General features: G+C 43.2%; 1 protein-coding gene across 1 annotated transcript in view; it reads left to right on the top strand.

Moving 5' to 3' along the window:
- The window catches only part of LOC102075014 (fibronectin type-III domain-containing protein 3a), a 39,033-nt gene that overhangs the window by 5,797 nt on the left and 10,869 nt on the right, over positions 1-22,367 (top strand). Inside the window, exons 3-12 of the mRNA XM_074551361.1 lie at positions 10,454-10,572; positions 13,605-13,680; positions 14,536-14,612; positions 16,102-16,339; positions 17,280-17,552; positions 18,418-18,473; positions 19,576-19,730; positions 19,991-20,050; positions 21,151-21,289; positions 22,125-22,178. Of these exons, the coding sequence (XP_074407462.1) occupies positions 10,477-10,572; positions 13,605-13,680; positions 14,536-14,612; positions 16,102-16,339; positions 17,280-17,552; positions 18,418-18,473; positions 19,576-19,730; positions 19,991-20,050; positions 21,151-21,289; positions 22,125-22,178 (1,224 nt within the window). The 5' untranslated portion in view covers positions 10,454-10,476. The remainder of the gene's footprint in view (positions 1-10,453; positions 10,573-13,604; positions 13,681-14,535; positions 14,613-16,101; positions 16,340-17,279; positions 17,553-18,417; positions 18,474-19,575; positions 19,731-19,990; positions 20,051-21,150; positions 21,290-22,124; positions 22,179-22,367) is intronic.

Here is a 22,367-nt window from a genome sequence, read left to right as displayed (position 1 = left end):
TTTCTTAAAATATAAACTTGATAAAAACTCACATAAACTAATATCCCTAGGTTCTTCAAAACTGATAATTTCTACTTAGGCAGTTCCATAAAAATGTGATTCAATCCCCAAACCTCCAGCAGGTTCAATGATTTACAAATCAATATTCAAAGCTCAGGTACAGCAAGGAATGATTTCAGTGTGCTGCCAGCCATCAGCTGAGCTGTGGCAGTGATTCTGCTGCTCCTGGCCACTCACCCAGCCTGGGGGAAGTGTTCCTGCTCCAGCCTCATGGGGATGATCTCACACTTGCATTTTTCCTTTGCATTTTCCATGAACTAAAGAAATGCACATGGTCTGATGCCACGAGACTGCTCAGCTGTGGTAATTGCAGTCATTTGTTGGTGTGTTTTAGCCCTGGGTTTAAGCATAACCTGTTCTAACCAGCCTAATTTGACCCAGTGCTGAGCTAAAGTGTTACAGCCCCAACCTCTGGTGTTGTGCAAGGAAAAGTCTGCAGCTGCTGTATCAAAATAATTCCTCCTTGCTCAGGGTTTGCTTAATCTGCTCCAGTTTGAAGAAATCCTTAACTTTTGCTGGGGTTTTCTGCTTGGTTTTGAAGTCCTGGTTTAAGAGGGTTGTTAAATGAGAGAGGCCTGTTTGTGCTGCATCCAGCACTGGTGATTTGCAGAGCAGAGCTGCAGAAACCTGGGAGCAAACTCCTGTTTGTTCCTCCTGTGAAATGCTGATTTTCCTCCTCTTTTGTTGGATCAGGCAGCAGCTGACTGCTCTGAGCTGTCTCATGGTAGGAGCCTCTCCTGGAAACGCCCTGGCTGCTCTTGGTTTCCATAATCTGCATCATTGCCCTCCCTGAGCTGAGTTTAAAGGAAATAAATCAGTGGAGATGGGGAATTCAAGCATTTGGGAAAGAGCTTTTGGATCACCCCTGTCTCCTACCAGCAGTGTGTGTCTGCCATCCCATAATGCTCCCAAATTCATGGAGGTATCACCCAGCTCTGGCACTAAAATGGGTCAATTTTGGTGCTTTCCTGGCTCAATCCCAGGAGGTTTCATCCAGGTTTGGACACACGTGGCACAGGACAAAGCAGAGCAGCCAAGCTCTGGGTGCTCTTAAATTCCCCAATTTCCTGGTCCCCACTGGAAGATTTTAAAAAAAGCTTTTAAAATACTTTAATATTTCTTCCTTGCCATGAGCTGGGTGTTGCTGGCTGGAGGGAGGGACTGGCATGAACAAGGTGCTGTGGAATGATGTGTTCCTGTTGGAGGGAACGTGTCTGCACACACACAACAGCTCTGGGTTGCTTCCAAACTTTTCCACAGCTCTTCCCCTGGAATCTGGTAAATGGGCAGAACTTTTTTATTTTTAAGGAAAAAAATGATCATAAAATGGCTTCAATTTTGCCTTCCAGTTTAAGACAAGTGTGTCCTATGGAGAGCAGCTGTGCTCAGTTATGCAGATCCTTCTCCTGGTTTCAGAGCCTTGGGAGAGGGTGCAGCTCCCTGTAGGAACTTGCAGTTCCCAGCTGGCAAACCTTGGCACACTTGGAAACTCTTTGTTTCATCTGCCCAGCTCTGTGGTACTTCCAGGTGGGAATTCCAGCTGCCTTTTTGCTGACCAGTTCAGGCCCCAGAGAGAATTCCAGGCACACACAAGGGCTTGTTCTCTGTCTTGTGCCTCTGGGCAGAAGTTTTTTGGATTTCTTTTCCATGGACTGTGGTGTCTGTTGCTTCCACAGCTTCCAAGTGATTTAGAGAACCATTTGGATATAGAATTTCCATAGTATATGGTTAATGTGTAAATAAACTGGTTTGCTTCAAGGCCTAAAAAAAACAGAATAATGTTTTAAATTCACAGTTTTACACTTGGAAAATCATATTTAAAACAAGCCTGTTGTTAAATTGCATTTAATAAAGGCTTTTTCATCTAAGCTTGAAAGTTTTTGTTTAATGTAGCATTAAGATGTTAAAATTAGCACCTTGGTTTATTCCGTTATTAGCACCTTGGTTTATGTCACGTTCCTAATAGCTGCAAAGAAAGATATTTTATGTTTAATTCTTTTTATTATTTTCTCTCTCTCTTTTTTTTTTTTTTTGTAACAACATTTTTGCAGCTAGAAAATTCCTAATCCCTTTATTTATTAAACTGAAATAAGAATGAAGCACCTTAATGTCTCAGTCCTTTGAAATGCTCCATTCTCTGAACATTTGGAGAAGCAAGATTGGGATTAGGACAGGAATGGGACCTTTCAGGGGCTCCTGGATTTTGGTTTATGGCACTGGTCACTTAAGAAGCAGCACACAAGTGCTCAGGATTCAACTCTGCTTCTCTGGCAATAACAGAAAAGCCATAAAAGAACTAAAACAACAAAGGAAAATATTTATCTAAAAGTCATGTCATGTTTGCATTCTAGAAACTGTTCTTGCCAATTTTACAGGCCTCCTAAATGAATAATTCTGAGGGCAAGCATGGCCTTAACGTGAGCATAATATTAAATAACAGCTCAAATCAAATTAATGCACTCTGGGCACCAACAGAGCTTTTCTGCCCAGCTCTTCCCAGTGGAGTTTCCTTTGGGAAGAGCAGCAGGGAGCGTGGAAAAACGTGGGTGTAAGGCTGGAGGGTGGGCACAGGAATCCTGAGGGATGGGGTTTCAGGCTGGAAAACAATCCTGGAGTGCAGGGGACAATTGTGGGTGATGGCTTTCCTGGCACACTCCCCAGGAAGCCGATCCATGGCCAGGGTGAGCCGGGGTGAAAGGCGATCACAGCCCTGGGGCAGAGCTCCTGTGGCCTGCCTGGGTTGGAGCTGCTGGTTCTGGGTGATTTTAGGGGGTTTGGTGTCTGGGAAATGAGGGATTCCATCCCAACCTTAGCCCTCCTCCAGGCAGAATTTTAGGAGAGTTGAGGCGTCTGGCCTGAGAGATGAGCGTTGATAGTAAATTAAAAATCCTCCTGTAATCCAAGCAAAGGCTTGGAGCAGGGTGTGGGAGCCTTGTGCTGGTGTCTGGAATTTTGGTGAGGTCAAATATGGGATCTGTGACCCCATATTAAAGTATTTTCCTATTATATTAAAAATCTCTCTCCAGAAAGATCTCACACTGACTTTAAATGGGAAGAACACTGCACACAGGCATGGATCAGCTTTATTCCACTGTCCAGAGAAGAAACCAAACAGATTTCATAAACAATTAAAAGACAAGTTTATAACCCCAGACAGAAGCTGTCCCAAAGGCTGGGTTCTCATTACAGTAAGTGCTGGATTTAAGATGAGAAAGTTCCTATTCCAAGGAGCTTTCCTGAGGTCACAGACCTCACCTGGGTCAAAGCCACCCCTGGATCAGACTCTGAATAGTCAAAATATGTGATCCCATTTCTTGGGTAAGTAATGAAGGACATTTTCAGGTGAGCTCTCAATATTCAGAATATTTGAGCCCATTTCTTGGGTAACTCATAATGGACATTTTCAGACAGGCTTTCAATATTCAGAATATTTGAGCTCATTTCTTGGGTAAATCATGAGGAACATTTTCAGGCTCAAGGCTGTGTTGCCCTCCTGGCTGGAAGCCAAACTTCCCACAAGATGCTGTGGCCCAATTCCCTCGGGGGCCGTTAGAAATGATTTCCAGGATTTTAATCAAAACATGGATTTAGTGGGGAACAGATGACTTATGGAGCAGGGGTGGTCCCTGCAGAGCTCGGGTTGTAACTGAGCTTCTGTTAAATCTCTCCTTGCCTTAATCTTGCCCAAGGTAAAGCCAGTCCATCCAGGTCTCACGTGTGGTCCTGGGGCACAAACTATTTTAGGAGTGGGATGGTACCTTCAGCACCTTGTTAATTCTGTTTATTGGAAAAGTTTGGGTGGGAGAGGGCAGCTTGGGTCTTATTTCCCCAGTTTTTTCTGCTTTAGAATTGCATGGGGCATATCTGGGTTTTTTAGGAATCGTAATTAAGGTTGGATCTTTTTGACAAGGTTATTCCTTAGCCTGAGGTTGGGGATGGCTTTGGGATGGTTCTGTGGTTGTTCTTTTTAACAGCCTTTGGAGATGAGTGATGGAAAATTGAACTGACAGAGTGGAGTGTAAAATACTCAGAGCTTCAGTTTGTAGGAGATCTGGATTTTAAGGCATGGCAGTTATAAATAATATTCTTTATCAGAGAACATGGGGTTTTCCCCCTGCTCAGATAAATATAGTTGCTATACTTTTATGTATTATATAATATTTATACTACTAATTAAGGATTCTGTCAGTATAAAAAGGTTTAAGTAAAGCTTTAGCTCTTTATACAATTCTGCTTTTAGTAAAGAGCAGTGTTAGTGTACTTTACCTCCTGCAGTAAGTGAAAATTTAGGATCAGGCTGTCAGGTTGCATAAGGCACTGAACCTGGAAATCAGGAAGTCTCTGCTGAATTTCAGGCTCTCCTTCCTGGACACATTGTTCTTTCTAACTCAGGCATGCTGTATTTAAAAAAAGAAAAAAAAATAAAGTCTCTATTTAAGTAATAAGCTCCTTGGAATAGGAACTTTTTCATCTTAAATCCAGCACTTACTGTAATGAAAATCCAGCCTCTGGGACAGCTTCTGTCTGGGGTTATTAAAATTGTTTTTCACTGTTTATATGAAATCTGTTTGGTTTCTTCTCTGGACAGTGGAATAAAGCTGATCCATGCCTGTGTGCAGTGTTCTTCCCATTTAAAGTCAGTGTGAGATCTTTCTGGAGAGAGATTTTTAATAGAATAAAAAAATACTTTAATGTGAGACAACAGGAACTTTGAAACTCACTAAATCTGTAATACTGCTACACATTTGCCCAGGAGATAATCTCACAGTAGATAACATGACTAAAGGATACAATACCAGTGAAAAAAATTTTTTTTTTTCAGTTTATTAAATTTTTCTTATTTCTTTTATATTGCCATTAAGAAATACACAACCTTTTTGTTCTTCCATGTCTTGCAGTAAATACTGACAAATTCACTGTCAGTGCCTAAAGAGAAACATGTCTGTAAATTGTAGATTGTAAATTAGTGCTGACTGCTCCAAAAACCCTTGATAAAATAGGAGTGATGTGTTTGTCCAGGAAGATTCTTCTGGCCAGAACCTTTCTCCAGATATTGCTGTGACAGTTTTGAAGTTGCTTCTCCTGTGTCATTGAAGTGGAAGTGACAGAGCTGATGGTGCCTCCTCCTGAGCTGCACATTGGAAATGGCTGAAGGAGGCTCAGGAATGCTGGGAGTTCTTCCCAGGGGTTTACGAAACATTTATGGAGTCATTATGGTTGAAAAAGATCTCTAAGATCCCCAACTCCAATAATTTATCTGTAACTGCCCCCATGCCCTGGAATTACTCATTATTCCACCTGGGATCCAAACTAGCAGAGACAGTTGGGGGACAAGGGCATGGGGTGGACTCAGTGATTTAAGGTCTCTCCCAACCTGATCATTGTGGGAATTCTGTGAATTTTGACATTTCCAACTGCCTGCTGTGAACCCCTGATGTTTTCCAGGCTTGAGGTTGGGTGAATCCATATCAGCCAGCCCTCAGGAGCAACCAGGGAGCTGCAGAGGCTTTTCCATGGAATCTGAGCTGGAATCAGTGAGCACTGAGTGCTCCTTGGGGGCTGGCTGGAATTGAGCTGGAGCAAGGGGAGGCTGATTCTGGAGCTTTGCAGAGCTCAGCTGGAATTTGGGCTGGACACAAGGGAGGTGATGCTGGAGCCTTGCAGAGCTCAGCTGGAATTTGGGCTGGAGCAAAGGGAGGTGATGCTGGAGTCTTGCAGAGCTCAGCTGGAATTTGGGCTGGAGCAAAGGGAGGTGATGCTGGAGCCTTGCAGAGCTCAGCTGGAATTTGGGCTGGAGCTAAGTGAGACTGATGTTGGAGTCTTGCAGAGCTCAGCTGGAATTTTTGCTGCAGCAGGAAGTGAGGTCAGGCCCAGCTCTGGGGACAGGAATTGTTTGCTGCAAGGGCAGTCCTGGAGATTTTCTGTTTTTCTTAGAAGCTTTTGTAGGAGTGTCCCTGGAAAATGTTGCCTTCTTTTGAATATGAGAACAGGACCATGTTACATGAGATTGTTGAGTTAGTCCAGAATACATCTCAGGGCCTGTTCTTACAATATGTATTTGGTTTATTTATTTTAAAATATGTTAAATATGTTCTATTGTGAATAATTACTGTGTTTCTGCTTTTTAGATAATCTTTGAAAACAAAATAATAACTGAATAATCTCTGAAAACAAAAGCTATTTAACTTAACTAACTCAAGCTATTTAACTTAGAAATGTGTTACCCACTGTCACTTCTTCCAGCTCCAGGTTTGTTGCTGAGATGATTAATGCAAATTATTTTATTTTTTTGTGGTCCTGTGGGCTGAATTCATCTCTCAGCTCAGCCCAGGTTTGGGAGTGACCTTTAGCTGATGTGTAATAGAAACCACTGCAAAAAAAGTGAACTTTGCCAGAAGTGCCCTTGCAAAATGTAACCTTTCTAAAATGTAATCTGTTGAATTCCATACTGAGTCAAAAATCTTCAGGACAGGGTGACAAAGCTGTAGAGACACCTCTACAAGTTCTGCTATTGATTCATATTTAATGAGTCACTAAACTTCAGTTTATTCCTATAAATTACAAAATTTGCCTGGACTTTAATGCTTCCAGATGGGATTTTTCTTGCTTATTTTTAGTCTAGAATGTAAGATTTAGTGTATTAGCTCATCTTTAATGTCAGTGCAGCCTGTGAATTCCCAGGACTGTACTTTTTTTCCTTTTTTTTTTTCCCCTGACCACTTGAATAGTTCCTGGGGATGATGAATCCCTCCCTGCCAAGAGCAGACCACAGCAAAAGCAGTTTGAGCTGCTCTTCCTGAGATTTGCTGGAATAAAGTGGCTTTGGGGACCCAGCAGCTCTTTGATGCAGATCTCCCTGTGGGTGGGTCCATGAACAACCCCCCCAGCTGCATTTGCCTCTCCAACCTGACTTGGTTTGGGGTAAATCCAGGGGTTTAGAGGAGGCCTGGAACCACTGAGAGGCTTTTGGGGATGATGTGAAACTTGGGAATGTTGGTGGAGGAGAGGCTGGAGCTGCCCTGGCCCCCAGAACCCCCTGATTCCAGAGCTCATTCCCAGCATGGCAGGAGGAACTGGGGAATTCTGCCCTGCTCAGGTGAGACCCCACCTGCAGAGCTCCTCCAGCACAGGAAGGAGCTGGAGCTGCTGGAGCGAGTCCTGAGGGGGGCACAGAGCTGCTCCAGGAGTGGAGCCCCTCTGGAGCCAGGCTGGGAGAGCTGGGGGTGCTCACCTGGAGAGGAGGAGGCTCCAAAGTGACCCCAGAGCCTAAAGGAGCTCCAGGAGAGCTGGAGAGGGGCTGGGGACAAGGGATGGAGGGACAGGACACAGGGAATGGCTCCCACTGCCAGAGGGCAGGGATGGATGGAATATTGGGAAGGAATTCCTGGCTGTGAGGGTGGGCAGGCCCTGGCACAGGGTGCCCAGAGCAGCTGTGGCTGCCCCTGGATCCCTGGCAGTGTCCAAGGCCAGGCTGGACAGGGCTTGGAGCTGCCTGGGACAGTGGAAGGTGTCCCTGCCCATGGCAGGGGTGGCACTGGATGGGGCTTTAAGGTCCCTTTTAACCCAAACCATGCTGGATTCTGTGATGCCTCAGTGTGCACAGAGGTGGGTTTGGGATCCTGCAGTCTCCTCTCTGCCCCTGTGCTGGTTGTCTCCACCTTTCCCTGGGAGCAGCCTTGCCCTGCAGGGAGGGCAGGACTGGATTCCCTGCTCCAGGCCAGCCCTGCGAGGGTGTTGGGAAATGGCTTTTCAAGATAGAGCTCTGTCTTTGTTTTGTTGTGCAGGAAATTGTGCTGAGTATGTAATAACTTTTCAGGAATTCTCTTCTTATTTACCCAAATACCACCTACTTCCTTGAGTGGAATGGAGACTTTGGGGAGGTGAATCCTTGGATTTATTTCCATGGAAAAGTTTTACCTGTTGAAGTGGAGAGGGGTTGAGTCCCACATTCATTGACTGTGTTCCCTTGGAGGGCAGGGTGGTTTTGCTGTTCTTATCAGTATTTTCAAGAAATGAAGCAATGCTCAAAACCCAAAATAACTTGTTTTTTTTCCAATTTGTCAGGATATCCCTCTTTGTCCTCAGTGTTCTGCTGCTTGCAGCCACCCCAGCCCAGCTGCACAGGGAAATATCAACGTTCTGAGCCAGGTGAAACTGCCCCAAAACCTCTTCAGATGGGTTTGTTCCTGTCAATACTTCTGTTTTCTCTGACCATATGGCCATTGCTACAAAGACACAAAATTGGCTGGTTTGGAGTTTATCATTAACAGTTTAAAACCAATTATTACCTGATACTCCAAATATTAAATTCTTCCTCAGAGAAATGAAGTTCCAGCACTAAGCAAGCATAAAGTGTTTGGAGGTGTCCATGTAAATTAAATCCTCCCTGTGTCATTAGACAGGAGATGAAGGCTTCTAAAAACCACAGGGATGTTGGGGCTCTGCTCTCTAATTTGTCCTAAAGAGAGAATTAAATTCAGCCCAGGCAGGGGAAGAGCACAGAAACTCTGAACCTTTATTTGAAATTGCAGAGAACGAGCACAGAAACTCTGAACCTTTATTGGAAGTTGTAAAGGATGAGCACAGAAACTCTGAACCTTTATTTAAAGTTGCAGAGGATGAGCACAGAAACTCTGAACCTTTATTTAAAGCTGCAGGTGCCTTTGGGTCCTGTTTCAGAACTTGTTTTTCTGCAGCTGTTTGTTTGGGGTAGTTGAATTTGAGTGCAGAAGGAGTTGCCCTTTGCTAAAGGGTTTTTCCCTTTATTTCAACTACTAATTTCTGTTTTCTTTGAGATTGAAGAAATTCATGTGCATATATAAAATAAAGAATTTTCATTTTGCTGTGTACAGTGAATTCTTGTTATGGCTCTTAAGGCTTAGATCCAACCTCAAAAAATGGGAGAGGTGTAGAGGAAGAAACCTTTGCCTGAATTTTACTGTTTTTTAAGTGGAATAGTTAAAATTTGCATCCTTGGCAGAGGCAATTCCAAACCTGACAAAAAGGAGATTATTTTATTCAGGAAATAAATCCCATGCTCAGGCATTTCAGTGTATTTATTAAGAGTATTTAGGCCAAAGCTGATGCAAATTTGATCTTTGAGGTCCTGTCCAGCCCTTGCACCTTGCAGTGATGTTTGGCTCCCTGAAGCTGTTACTGGAGCAGCCCTGGAGAGGAATTTCCTTGTGAAAGGAGCTGGGTGTTGGGAAGTCTTGAGGAGTTTGTTGTGCTGCATTTTGTGGCTGTGTGATTGCATCTCTGATTTGGAGCTGCTTTTGCAAAGGAGGAGTGGGGGTTTTATCAGTGGATTCCACCAGCTCCTTTGCCTTGTCTTGATAACACAGGGAAAACCTTTGTAATCTCAGCTTTCTTACAGATTTTTCTGTGCAAAATCAGTTAAAACCAGAAGAAATTATGTTAGTTATATCATATTTCTCCTACTGTTGCTAATCTGCTGGAAATACAGTCCCACAGGTACAGAATTAATCAGTTTTTGTCTTTTTTCTTCCTCAAAAATTGCCCTTTCCTTGCTGCTTGTGGAGAACTGAAGAAAGATTTGACACTTTGAAGCAGCCTGACTTGGTTCATGCACAGATTTAGGGAGGTGTTTTGTGGTTTGCTTTTTATTTTTAAGGAATTGGACCCTCCTAACCAGATTTTGCCTTCTGGTTTATGGGAGGTAATGGGAAAGGAGCAGGAAGTGTCAGCATTTCCTGTATCCTGTTATCTTGTGCTTTTTATGGATGCTGGATTAACTATACACTGAAAACTCCCTACCATGGGAGCTTGCAGCTTGATTTGCTCTAATTACTATAATTAATTTGTATCATGTGTATTTTGACTTGCTCTAATTACAGATTATTCCCTGGAAGCTCCCAACTCTGCAGCACTTTTCCATTCACATTTCCCCAGAGTTGTCAGTCAAAAATTTGGGGACAAAGCAGGATTTTGTGTTGTCTCAAGCTTTGTTTTCACCCTGGCAGATTTTGTATTGGAGAAATTGCATGGTTTAGGGCTTTTTTGATCATCACTAAAATGTAAATGTGGTGTGTGCATTATGTAGCCTAAAGCTTGGGGTCTGGAGTGGAAGCACTTTAGGAATTTGAAGTGCAAATTTAAGAATAAATTGCAGTATAAATGTAAATTCCTTTACTGTGTAATTGCTGCACTGAGGTACCAGTTCCAGCACTCATGGCTGAATATTCCTGATAATTAAAGGGGAGAATTTTGGGAAAAGGACATTTATTGCTGACATGAAAGAAGTTAAAAGTGCTAACACTGAAGTGTTTGGGTGCACTTGGAATTGGCAGAGCCGAGTTTGTCAAACAAACAGGGAATGATTCAAGGAGGGGAGAGCTGGATCTGACCCCATCCCTGTTTTCCCTTGGAGCAGGTGTCCATGAGTGATCCCAAGAAATGATGGCTGAGCAGCCGCCCCCCCTGGAAGCCACCCCTCTGCTGAATGAAGTGCCACTTCTACCTCACATGGTCAACGGGGACAGCATCCAGCAGGCAAGTCAGCCCTCAACTGGGAGCAACTGGGATGGTGGCTCCACAAAAACCAGCTCTGAGAGCTGGGCAAGGATCAGCCAGTGAGCACTGACATCAGGAGTTAAACAGAAATGGAGAGAGGAAAAAAAAATCATTCAGCTGCCAGGCAGTGGGCAGGTGTGATAAAAAAAGGCTTTAAAAAGGAGCTACAAACTCCAAAAATCAAAGGAAAAATTGGGGGGTTAATAAAGGTTTTCAAACTCCTGTGAAGTGATGAATAAAGATAAGCAAGGGATTGCAGAGGAAATCTATGACAGGAAAATGAAAGGGAAGACCTTGGCTTCCTGGTTTTGAGTGTCTTCATTAATAATTACAGTGCAGTGGTGAAACCTGAGTGTATTTAGTTGAAACTTTAGAGCTTTATTGGGCACAACCCTTCAGAAGTCCCTGGTAGGATTAGAAACACAGGTAAAAAGTGGCAGCAGAACAGTTCTGAAGCCCAAGTCTGTGTAAATTGTCAGTAAATGTGAATTTTGTTCAGCAGAAAGAGCTGAGTGCTTTGGACTACAAATTCTGGGAGCTCTTCCCATCCTTTGAGGTCTGGCAGGCCATAAATGCTGAAAGTTTACATGAGATCTCTAACTTGTCATTGCTGCGGATAAGATGGAGAAATCTGTCTTGTTTCAGTTGTATACTTGGAAAAATTGACTTTTTAAAAGAAAAAGTCCTTTTCCCTTTTTGCCTCAGACCCTGGAGGTGGAAGGACAAGAGTATGTCTGGAAATGAGCAAAGTCTGTGAGATATTTCTAAAGTTCTGGCAGTGGAAGGTGAAATTTCAGCCCTGCCCAGCTGGGAGGTGGCTCAGGTGGTTCAGGTTTCATGAGGAAAGGAGATCAGGTAGATTTAGTTGGCTCCTGTCCCCAGAGCTCTGTGTGTGGGACATGGAGGTGACAGTCACTGACATTTTCAGGACCTAGAGAAGACTCTGCAATCAGATGAGATTAAAAAAAAAAATAGAGTTGTATTGTGGAGATGCATTTGAAGAGCAGATTTGAAGTTTGAATAGAATCTTTTTATTAAAGAGAGTGTTGACTTGCAATCTTTATTAATGCAGAGAATTTTTTAATTATTTCTCTGCCAGTGCTGTGGAGGACACTGCTAATACTTAATTATTGCAGAGAGATTTGTTTCCAGAAGCCAAACCTGTGTGTTTGGCCAGTGAATCCATTAGCTCCATTTCACTTAAAGCAAAAGTTGGAAGTTTTCTGGAAGGGTTTCTGGATCAGAAGATGTGTGAATGGGCTAAAAGCAGAGCTGTGGGCAGAGCAGATGCCACCAGAGGAGCTCAGGACCCCTGGAGGCTTTGGCAGCCCCTGGGCTCAGCTCTCCCCTGGCTCAGATCCACCCCTCAGCCCTGCTGCAGCTTCCTGGACATGTTCCTCGTTGGAAGGTGCCTGGGACTGCGTTTTCTTCATGGATCCCAGTGAGTCAGTGCTCTGAGGCAGGGCCTGAGCATTCCTGGCATTCCAGGCTCCACTGCTGGGATTGCAGCACTGCTGGGATCCCTCCCTCTGCTCTGAGCTGCAGCTCATGGATCTGTGCTGAGCATGTGCCACCTCAGAGGCTCTGAATCTCTCAAACATTCCCTTTCTTCCCTCAAAGATGAGCCTTTTCCTGAGGTCACTCCCTGCCTGTGCAATCCTGGATCCACAGCAAATCTTTTTCCTGTTTCTTGTGCTCTGGCAAATCCCCAGCCCATTATTGTCAGTTTTCTTTAAACAATTGACACCGCTTCTCTCCCTCTACCCCAAGAAATGTATTAGCATTGAAGTAATGCGTTTACTTGCGTTCTGAAGTGACAAATATGCATAAATTTCATTATTAATGCAAATTATGCTGCGTTTAAAGGCATTCTCTGCCATCTCTCACTCTCCTGGAACCATAATAAATATTACTGAGTGCCTAAATGGCCTTTTCAGGGGTTTTGGTGGCTTCCTTATATCCAGAAACAAATCACCCACCCAAAGTAAAATTCTCCTGTACAAGGAGCATAAATTCTCCCCTACAAGGGAGGTTATAAAAAATAAAATCAAAGATTAATACACCAATATGCAGAAGCTGCTAAACCAGTGTTATAATAGCATTTATCATTTATTCTTGGAGTCTGTAGTGATGAGAACAGTGAAAGTGGTCCTTGGGGAGTTCAGGGAGCTCCAGCACAGAAAAAATCATTCATTAATGGCATGTGTAACTCATTTTACCAGGGATTAAATGCCCAGGTGATTTCTTCAGGTCCCATCTACCTGCTACAAATGTCACTCCATGAATAGTGCAAAAGCACTTTATGAAAATTGAATGGAAGAAAATTACACTGATTTTCACAACTGCTTTGACAAACACATTTTATTTCAATTTTTACATCAGTGCCAGCTGTCACCAGGGTGGAATTTGAATTGTGTGCCTGAATTCTTACCTGGCTGAACCCCTTTTATTAAAGGATTAACTGTGGAGTATTATAGGTGTTAAAATAAAGTGCAGCTGCCAAAATTCCCCTGGGGCTGGGGTAGGATGAGGGGAAGGTTTGGGATCCCAGCAGTGCCTGAGGAGTGGTCCTGGCCCAGCTCCAGGTGGATCTGTGTGCCAGGGGACCAGAGGGACCTGCAGGGATATCATTGGGTTCCTCCCACAGGGAAAACTCACCTGGGCTCACAGGAGCTGCAGGCAGAGCTGGTGGGAAAAGCCTGGGATGCAATGTGAATCTCAGGTCATCACTGCCTCAGAAAAAGCAGAAAAATCAGTGTGAAATGTGAAATTAAAAGCTTATTTCATGTATATCAAGTGAGGCACTTCTGGGAGTAACCAGAGGAAAAATACAAGGATTTTATGTCCAAGTAGGAAGAAATATTTTCATTCTACCCATCATTTTCCTGTTTTACTCCAAAGTTGCCAAAGCTCTGATGTTGTTTGTCTCTAAAGAGAAGGGATTTTCCCCCAGAGAATGTCTTAAAATTTAAAAAGCCCCCAACCCCTCTTTTGTGTTTTGTTTCCTGCAGGTGATTCTTGTGCAGGTAAACCCAGGTGAAACTTTTACAATTACAACTGAAGATGGACACATTCAGTGCATTCAAGGTAAAGGGAGCCTCAAGTGCTGAATCCAAATATTTTGGTTCTAAGGTTATTCCACTGGGTTTTTTCTGTGATGTCAGATGTGTTTTCTGCACTGGAATAAATCAGATTTTTCAGTTTGTGTCCAAGCACAAATGAGGCAGCGCTGGGAAGGTGCCAGGATTCCCTGAATCCTGCAGATTTTCAGTCCCAAAAGATGGGTTTGCAGTGATCCTTGGCTAAGTGTCTTCCCAGGATCCTAACACATGATTTATGTGGTATTTATTGCAATAAGTTAAAGAACTTTAAGGGGCACTGGGACCTCCCTGTGCTGTGAGGTGGGGGAGTCATTGCTCCACTCTGTGCCTGCAAATTCCTTTTTACCTTCTGGGTGAGTGACAGAAAACCCCAGTCAGGGCTGAATATCTCCTGTAAGTCAAGTTGAATTTAGCAATATTTCCATTTTTGGAGTATTTGTCACCATTTTACATGATATTACATAAAATGTGTCCATTGTGCTTTCATCAAATCCCCTACAGAAATACTTCCCTTGAGCTTAATACAAAAACTAATGTATTTAAAATTAATTTTTAAATTCCTACATCACCTTTACCCCAATACTTGCATTTGCCTTCAGTACTACAGATTTTTAACTGTCACAAATTAAGAGCTAAAATTATTTATACAGATTAAAATTATTTATACAGATTTTTGTGCAATTACAAAGACACTCCTGGCCAGAGCGTGGTGGCTGGAATAAAGCCAATAATCAGACAGAGAATGGGATGCAATCCCTGATGTTTCAGACACCTTTGACAAAAGGTGTCTCCAGATGGGAAAAGCCTTGTTTGTTAAGAAGTGTCCCCTTGTCCTTGCCAGGTCCAGCACATGTCCCTATGATGTCACCAAACGGTTCCATGCCGCCGATTTTTGTGCCTCCCGGTTACGTATCTCAGGTACCTTCATTTCTCTTGAGGGTGGTTTTTTGGGGAAATTTTAATAATATTTTTATTATTTATTGGTGGTTTTAGCTGTGAAAAAAAAAAGCCATTTTTCCATTGAACTTACCAACTGTTTCGCTTTATTGTGGGCTCTGTCCCTTCTGTTACTGAGTAATGTCTGATCCAGGTTCCAGGAATTTTTTAATCCTGCTCCCAGCAGTTTAAAACACTTTTAGCAACAAGAACAGCTCTGAATTGACTGTCTGAGCTCCATGAACAGGATCCACATGTTTATTTTTCATCAGTCCTGTTTGCAGGGTGAAGCTGGGTCATGTGAACAGTCCCAACTGGCTGCAGGTTTTCTATTTAATATAAAAATTTATCCAAATTTTCAGTGCCCCTTTCTTGACCAGCCCTGATCTCCTGAAATTCCAGCAGAGCAGCACTGCTGGAGCAGAGTGTGGTGGTGATGTAAACACTGATTCCAGTGATGTGTCTGGGAAATGAGCAGGGCTCTGGGCTCTCCCAGCTTTGCTTTTCCACTCCCTTGGATTTTCCACTCCTGGGGGTTGTTCAGGTCAGACCTGCATGTTGTTACCAGAGATACTCCCAGTTTGATTTATTTCTAAATTAATGTGTTTTAAAAGGAAATAATCAAAACCAAATGTGGAAACAGAACTTGTGTTGTAGTAATATTGAAAATCAGGAGTGTTGTGAGTAGGTTTGAAAGCTGTAACTGTGAGCTCTTGGTTTCTCCAGGGAGTTTCTTTTTGCACACAGTGGAATTTTGGGCTTCTGCTGTTCTTCAGCTCTGCAGACCTTGAGCAAAGACTCCCCCAGACAATTTCTGATCCCTGTGAAATGGATCCCTCAGTGCAAACAGTGGGCAAAGCCCTGGCAACACTGAGCTGCTCAGCCTGAAAACCACATTTATTTCTTCTGTGTTTGCTGTCACCTGAAACCAGCAGGGTTGGGTTGTTTTCCCTTGGTTGTTGTGACAGGGGTTGACAAGTTGGAAAGCAGCTTTAAATCAGAGCTTGAGTTACCTGGGCTGCTCTTGTCAGATGAGGTGATAACTTTGTGTTCCCAGTGTCTGGAGGAGCCCAGGGCTGGTTCTCTTGGGTTCTGCCAAAGTGGAGTGAAATAATTCAGGAGTGAGCAGGTTGTGGACTCCCAGCCCTGGAAGTGTTCCAGGACAGGCTGGACAGGGCTTGGAGCAGCCTGTTGTGTGCAGGGGTCCCTGGGGTGGGATGAGGTGAAGTTTGAGGCCTTTTCCTACCTGAACCACCCTGGGATTCTGTGACTGTTCAGACTGACTGCCTCAAACTCCACTTCATCCCAGCAGTACCTGCCTGGTTCCCACTGGAATCTGGTCTGGTGTGCAAACCCTGCCTGTCAGGCTCTGGATATGAACCAGAGCAGGGCAGTCAATCCCCTGTTGGCTGTACAATATTTGATGGGATTCTCTCCGGCCTCACCGTTGCTTTCTCCCGTTTCCCCGCAGGTGGTGGAAGAAAACGGAGTTCGGCGAGTGGTGGTGGTGCCCCACTCGGGGGAATTCCATCCTTCCATGCATCCCCCCCCGCCCCCCCCTCCCCCCCACGTGCCCCATTACATGCACCCCCCCCATGCCCTGCTGCCACCCCCCCCTCACCCCGTGTTCCCCACGGTGCCCGGCACGGGAGAGCTCCCGCCTCAGTTCATGCACCAGCCCCCGCCGCCACACGTGTTCCAGGAGCAAGGTGAGAGCCCCGAGGGTCCCCAGGCCCTGGGGAGAGCTGGCCCTGCCTCCCCACACACCCCCTGGGTTGTGTTGTTAACCTAGGACACCCCTGTGGGGCAGGGACTCGCCCAGTCCCACAGAGCGAGTCCCTGAGTGTGCAAAGTGTGGTTGCAAATCCTTCTGATTCTTCTGTTTGCATCCTCTGTTTTCAAGGAATTGTGCAAATTTGTACCTGAGAAATGTTGGATTTTCCAGTCATGCATCCCTGCTTTTGCCTCTGCAAATACCACAGCAGTGACTCCTAAACTCCCTTCCCTAGAACTCTGTCCTCTGAGTTTTGTCACAGCCTTGCTGTGAAGTTTTTTGAAAATGAACTTCATTTGATACATGAATGATGAATGTATTTGTTTTAGTCCAAATATGATTGAAAAGTGAACAAAAACAACCCCAAAAGTGTTGTTATCCAAAGTGGAGGGTGAATGCAGACCCACTCTAAAAACCTGAGTGAAGCAATAAATTAGTGAAGGACTGGGGTTATGCTGAATTAAACCAAGCTCTAATCCTTGTTTTATTATCAAGACTTAAAAGAGAAATTAAGCTTAGTAAGACTATTCATTGTCAAGTTTAAATTGGCAGTTATGCATTTTGACTCACTCTAGGCTAAAACATTCAGGATGTGTTGGAAAAATTCAGTTTGGGTCCTAAATTTGCTTAAGTTTTTGTAAATGTGTCTGTAGCAGGGAAGAAAGGCAGCTGTAAAGCAGAATCTGGAGCAGCTGACAGGAGAAAGACCCAAAAAATTAAGTTTATAAAGAGCCCAAACTCCAAAATCCCTGCACTTCCAGACTGACATGCACAGGGGAGTTCCAGGGGCTGGATTTTAGTGATTTTCCAGCTTGTAGATTCAGATGTCAAATGAATAATTCAGGATAATGAAGTCATTTCTCCCTTCTTTGCAGAACCTCGTTCCCATGGGAGGACAAACTTCATCCAGAGGGACGAGAGGAGTCTCAAAATGCAGGAGCACCTCAAGAAGAGGCTAAAGGACAGACAAGCCAGTGGGCACACCAACAATAAACTGAACAGCCCTCCCTCCTCACCACATAAAGTCCTTAATTCTTCCAATGCCACAATTCCCAATGGGAATGGAAAGGGCCAGCAAGGGGCAGTTGGAGCACTAAAGCAGAAGCAGATAGGAAAAACAAAGGGCAGTCCAGAGGCAGAGATGGGAGGTAGGTGCCATGGACAGGGGAAATCTCAGTTGTTTCTATGAACTCATTGCAAAACAGGTTCTGAAAAAGCTGAATTTATAAATTTGTTTCACTCTTCAGGATTAGAGGAAGCCTGAAATCCATTATGAAATCCATTATTGTTAGATTTTTTTTTTCTCTAGGAATCATTGGAATATAAAATTTTTTCATTTGGTATTTATCAAATAAGGTCTTCAAAAATATTTAATCTTAAACCTTTTTACTTCCCTGCCATTTCTGAGCCAGTGGTCAATATTCCCAGTGAGGGTGACCTGTAGGTACTTCCAGAACTTCTGGTGTCACTGTTTGTGGTACTTTTTGATTAACCAGGAGCATTTAAGCTTCAAGATAATACGAAAATTTGAGCAGTTGTAGAATTGCTGTTTAATTAGTTCTAATTTCAGCTTTTTAATACATTGTGGCTACTAAAAACCTTGTGCAGTGTCTTTGAGACAGTTTCAGGCTTCTTCCAAACTGGGAATGTTTTGCCATAGAAATTCCAGGAAAACAAATCAGGCAGAGATAAGATCTTATTATCATTTTTTTTAACACCTCTCATTTTTGGAGGAATGTTTTTGTGTTGTCAAAGAAAACCTATTTCTGCTCCATTAGGAAAAGATCCCCTTTGTGCAGGATGTACTAAAAGGGTTTTTGTACCACTGTTGGTTTTGGATAGTTGGTGTTTCTGCCCCTCACACAGCCAAAACAAACAGGGGAAATGAACTTTGCACAATAAGAACCATTGTTCAAGTCCTAATGAGGCCAACTCCATCTCGTGGTGGCCTTTTGGTAACAGCCTGGGTTGCTCTCAGGCTTTGGGATAATCTGGTTTGTGTTTAAATTGCAGAATCTGACACAGAATCCAGGAAATGTGATACTCACTTGAGCATTGGCAAGCCAGTTGTAAGTATTAGCCTTAAAATCCCATTATTTTCTGGGCCTGTGCTTCCTAGAAAATAACTTGTGTTTTATCAATCCCTTTTCCTTTGTTCTTAATGGTTTGATTTTTTTAATAGAGAAGATAAATGCAGTTTAGTTGTCAGAGTTTGTAGCTGGGAAAGGACAGCCATGCTGGAAATTCACTATTTCTCAGTTTGCCAGCCTGTAATCCCAGAATATTCCACTGTTGCAGTTTTCCAGTGTGTGTGAGGGCTTTACCTTGCAAACCAAGGGCCTGCTAAACTCTTGGAAGTTTTTCCACTCTTGGAACCGTCCTTTGCTCAGCAGAGAGGATTTAGGAGTGTTAAGGATAAAATTACACAAATAGATCCTCTTTTGATGTTATATTGAGAAACTGGAGCAAATATTTGAGTATTTAGAGGCTTATTTAGGAAGGTGGAGTCTGGTGAGGGTAATTAAAATGTCTGTGTTTGATATTGAGCAAATTTAATGAGCTCTTCTCTGCATTATCCACACAGCAAACAGGGGTTGTGTTCCTTTGCACCAGCTTTGAGGGGGTTTTTGGTCCTATAGTCCTTTTTCCCTGCTGCTTCTGACATCTGTACTTTGAGCTACCCCAGGGCTGTGTTGCCTTGGGCAGAGAGAATTTGGAGTGTGGGAATGAAGCAGCAAAAAAAAAAAAAATCAGACAAGAAATGTTGAGTTTTACAAACAGAGCCTGTGCTGTCCTTAGGATCAGTGGCTGAATGTTGTGCGAGGGAATGTCAGAAAATGACAATGAGGTGTCTGTGCCTAAATCTGCTCTGGGGTCCTGCCCAAGACTCCCCAGCTGAACATTTGCTCCAAGTGAGTGATGGAAACCTTGATGCAGGAATTTTCTCTTCCTGCCCCACTGTGGTGTTGGTTTGGTGTTGGAAGGGAAAGCCTTTAGAAATGAAAAGAGGAAATCATTGCAATCCAAAGAATGCCTCTATATTCCCACTCCAAAGGGAAAGAATTCCTCCAGTGAGGAGCTTCCTAGGCCAATTAGCGACGCCATGTTATTGACTAATTAACCTTTTCTTGCAGAAAGCAAACTTACTTGCATTATTTATGCTTTTAATAGGTTTCTGATATACAAGCAAGATCAGCCGTTCTGTCCTGGAATCTCCCAGTTAGTTCACAGAATGGAGAGAGCCATAGTCATAGTCCAGCAGCATTTACATTTGAAGTAGCAATATCCAACAGTGGTAAAAATGGAAAATTTAAATCTGTCTATGTGTAAGTTTAGTTTCTTCCTTTAAGCACAATGTTTAAACCATTAACCAATCAGCAATCTCTCTATCAGGAGCTGTTTGTTGACTTGCAGACCTTCCTACTTCACATGAAATAAATTTTAAGTAATGTCACTAAAGAGTTATACATGGACAGTGGGAAACTTAAATGTGCACTACGTGGTTTTGCTTTTCAATGAGCTTTGAGCCCTGAGGTTTAAGGAAGAGCTGTAACTCTGCTTTCTGTTTGTTTTTGCCTTTTCACAGTGGGGAAGAATTAACAATTACACTTCCTGATCTCAGACCAGCCACTGATTATCATGCCAGGTATGCTGCTGGGAAGGAAATAAAGCTTTGGGGGATATATGGGCATTGCAGGGTTATTGTGGCTTCATGGAAAAGGGGTGATACAAACAGTTCAGGAATACTCTGAAATAATACCATGCTGTGGACACTGGGTTTGCTATCTAAGTTCCCATTTGTCTTCTAACTTAATTAAAATACCACCTCATTTCCTTCCCTACCACCTTCTCTGTCTCCTCAGATTTCTCTGTTACAAACTTTAAATTATTCTCTGCTGATATTTTTTTAGAACAACACTCTGTAGATTGTTGTGGGGCTGAAGTCAGTGGCAAATGAAATAATTTAGCCTTGAAATTGGATCTGAAATCTGACTTGTCAGCTTGATTTCAGAGATGCTTGTCTGACCTGCTGCAGTGCAAGCGGGGGAGTGGGAATGGGCTCAGTGGGAAGTGGGATGGGATGATGAGGAGTAAATAAATGATCCTGCCTGGAGGTTCTGGGCTGGCCAGGGAGAGAGCAGCTGCTGATAACCCAGGGGAACCAGAGTCACACTCAGTGCTGGGCCACTGGAGCAGGTGGGATTAAAGATTCCCTGCAGCAAAGTCCTGCTCTGAAACTGGAACAGTTCTGGGTGTGGGAAGTGCTGGGCACAGCTCCACCTGCACAGTGCTGTGCTTTCCACAGAAAGAGGCAGGACTGCTGAAAACATGAAGCAATTCCTATGAAAATTGTGATTTTATTGTTTAATAACAATAGAATTGTTATTTTATGATTTAACTGCTTAGTGCCCATACTCCTGCACAAGTGTTAGCTGTATTTGAATTTTAAGGTGTTTTTAGCACAAGGCTCATTTCCAGTCAGGTATCCTGTTGCCATTTTGGAAAACCTGGCATGGTTTTCATGCCCTATCCCACAGGTTTTTCAGCCCTAAAATATCTCCATGGACAGAGAGTAATGGCAGAGTAAATGAAGGGTTAGAAATGAGGGTCTGGGGTCAGCAGGTGAACTGGGTGACCCCCACCCTGCAGCCACTGCTTGGATTTAAATCCCTGAAGCTGCCAGCTCTGCCCTTACATTTGCAGGTGCCAGTGCAGCAGCCACATCATTAATTACCCTTTGTTTAGAGTTTCAGCAACCAGCAGTTCCATCAAAGAAACCATTTCAGAGCTGGTGAGCTTCACCACAGAGAGCTGTGAGCCAGACTGTCCAGCTGCCCCAAAACTGATTAACAGAACCAAAAACAGCCTGAGCTTGCAGTGGAAGGTAAGAGCCACACCTGGGGCTCAGGGAAGGGGAGCAGAGCTCTCTGCTGGATTCCTGGGCAGAGGATTGAAATCAGCTTTGTCAGGAATTCAGTGTGTGCTGTAGGTGGTGCCTTTTAAGTTGCTCAGTGAAGATTGATAATGAAATAATAATTGCCTTTTTTTTTTTTCAATGTTTGCTGAGTTTCTTGCCTGCAGCTTTAGTGTGATAGAGTTGGTAGCAGGGCTCTTCCATTCTGAACTGGCAGAGAGGAAAAAATGGATTTTAATTTATTTATATCTTTGCTTGAGGTCCTGGATGATAAATAGATATGACTTAATGTTCTTTTAGTTACTCTGACTCATTCAGACTAAATTTCTTTGGATGGTTCTATAGATTCTCATTTTTGATCTGACTTTTGAATATAACCACTATCTGTCAAGGCTTGTTGGTGGCTGTGTTTACTTGGGTTTTAATGTTTTTCTTATGAGCATGCTGAAAAATGGTTCCAGCTAAATGACTTTAGTGAAATTATTTGTAGTATCTGTGCTTAGAAAATGGAGAAGTTCCCATTTCATGTGTCAGATATTGCTTGTGTGAACCCTTAGATTGCACAGGCAGGTGGTGAGCACACAGTACAAGGCACCAGGAAAAGAGCTCCAAGAATGTAATTTGCTTCATTTATAAAATCAACAGTTTATAAATTTATATTCTAAACTATCAGAACTAAAAGAAGTAGCACAGCAGCCTTGTATTAAAAGGCAGTTGGAGTTTATTCAATGTGTAAAAATATTTATAAAACACGTTTACAGCCACTTGATTTTAACTCTTTTTTTCATTATTTCTTTATTTTCAGTCCTCAAATGACAATGGTTCCAAAATAACTAATTTTCTTTTAGAATGGGATGAGGTAAGAACTTTTCTAGTACCAAAAAAAAATCATAATGACATCTGTACAGCAATTACACTTAAAAATACCCTTTGCTTAGGTACAGCAGCTATTTTGGTGCAACTGTCCTGACAGTTTTAAAGAGACAAATGATCAGTGGGAGGGGACAGTGCAAAATTGCTTCATTTGTCATCCAGAGCATCAGTCATT

The sequence above is a fragment of the Zonotrichia albicollis genome, chromosome 14, assembly GCF_047830755.1.
Source record: "Zonotrichia albicollis isolate bZonAlb1 chromosome 14, bZonAlb1.hap1, whole genome shotgun sequence".
Taxonomy (NCBI): domain Eukaryota; kingdom Metazoa; phylum Chordata; class Aves; order Passeriformes; family Passerellidae; genus Zonotrichia; species Zonotrichia albicollis.
Note: the sequence above shows the minus strand (reverse complement) of the source record. Positions and strands in the feature narration are given on the sequence as shown.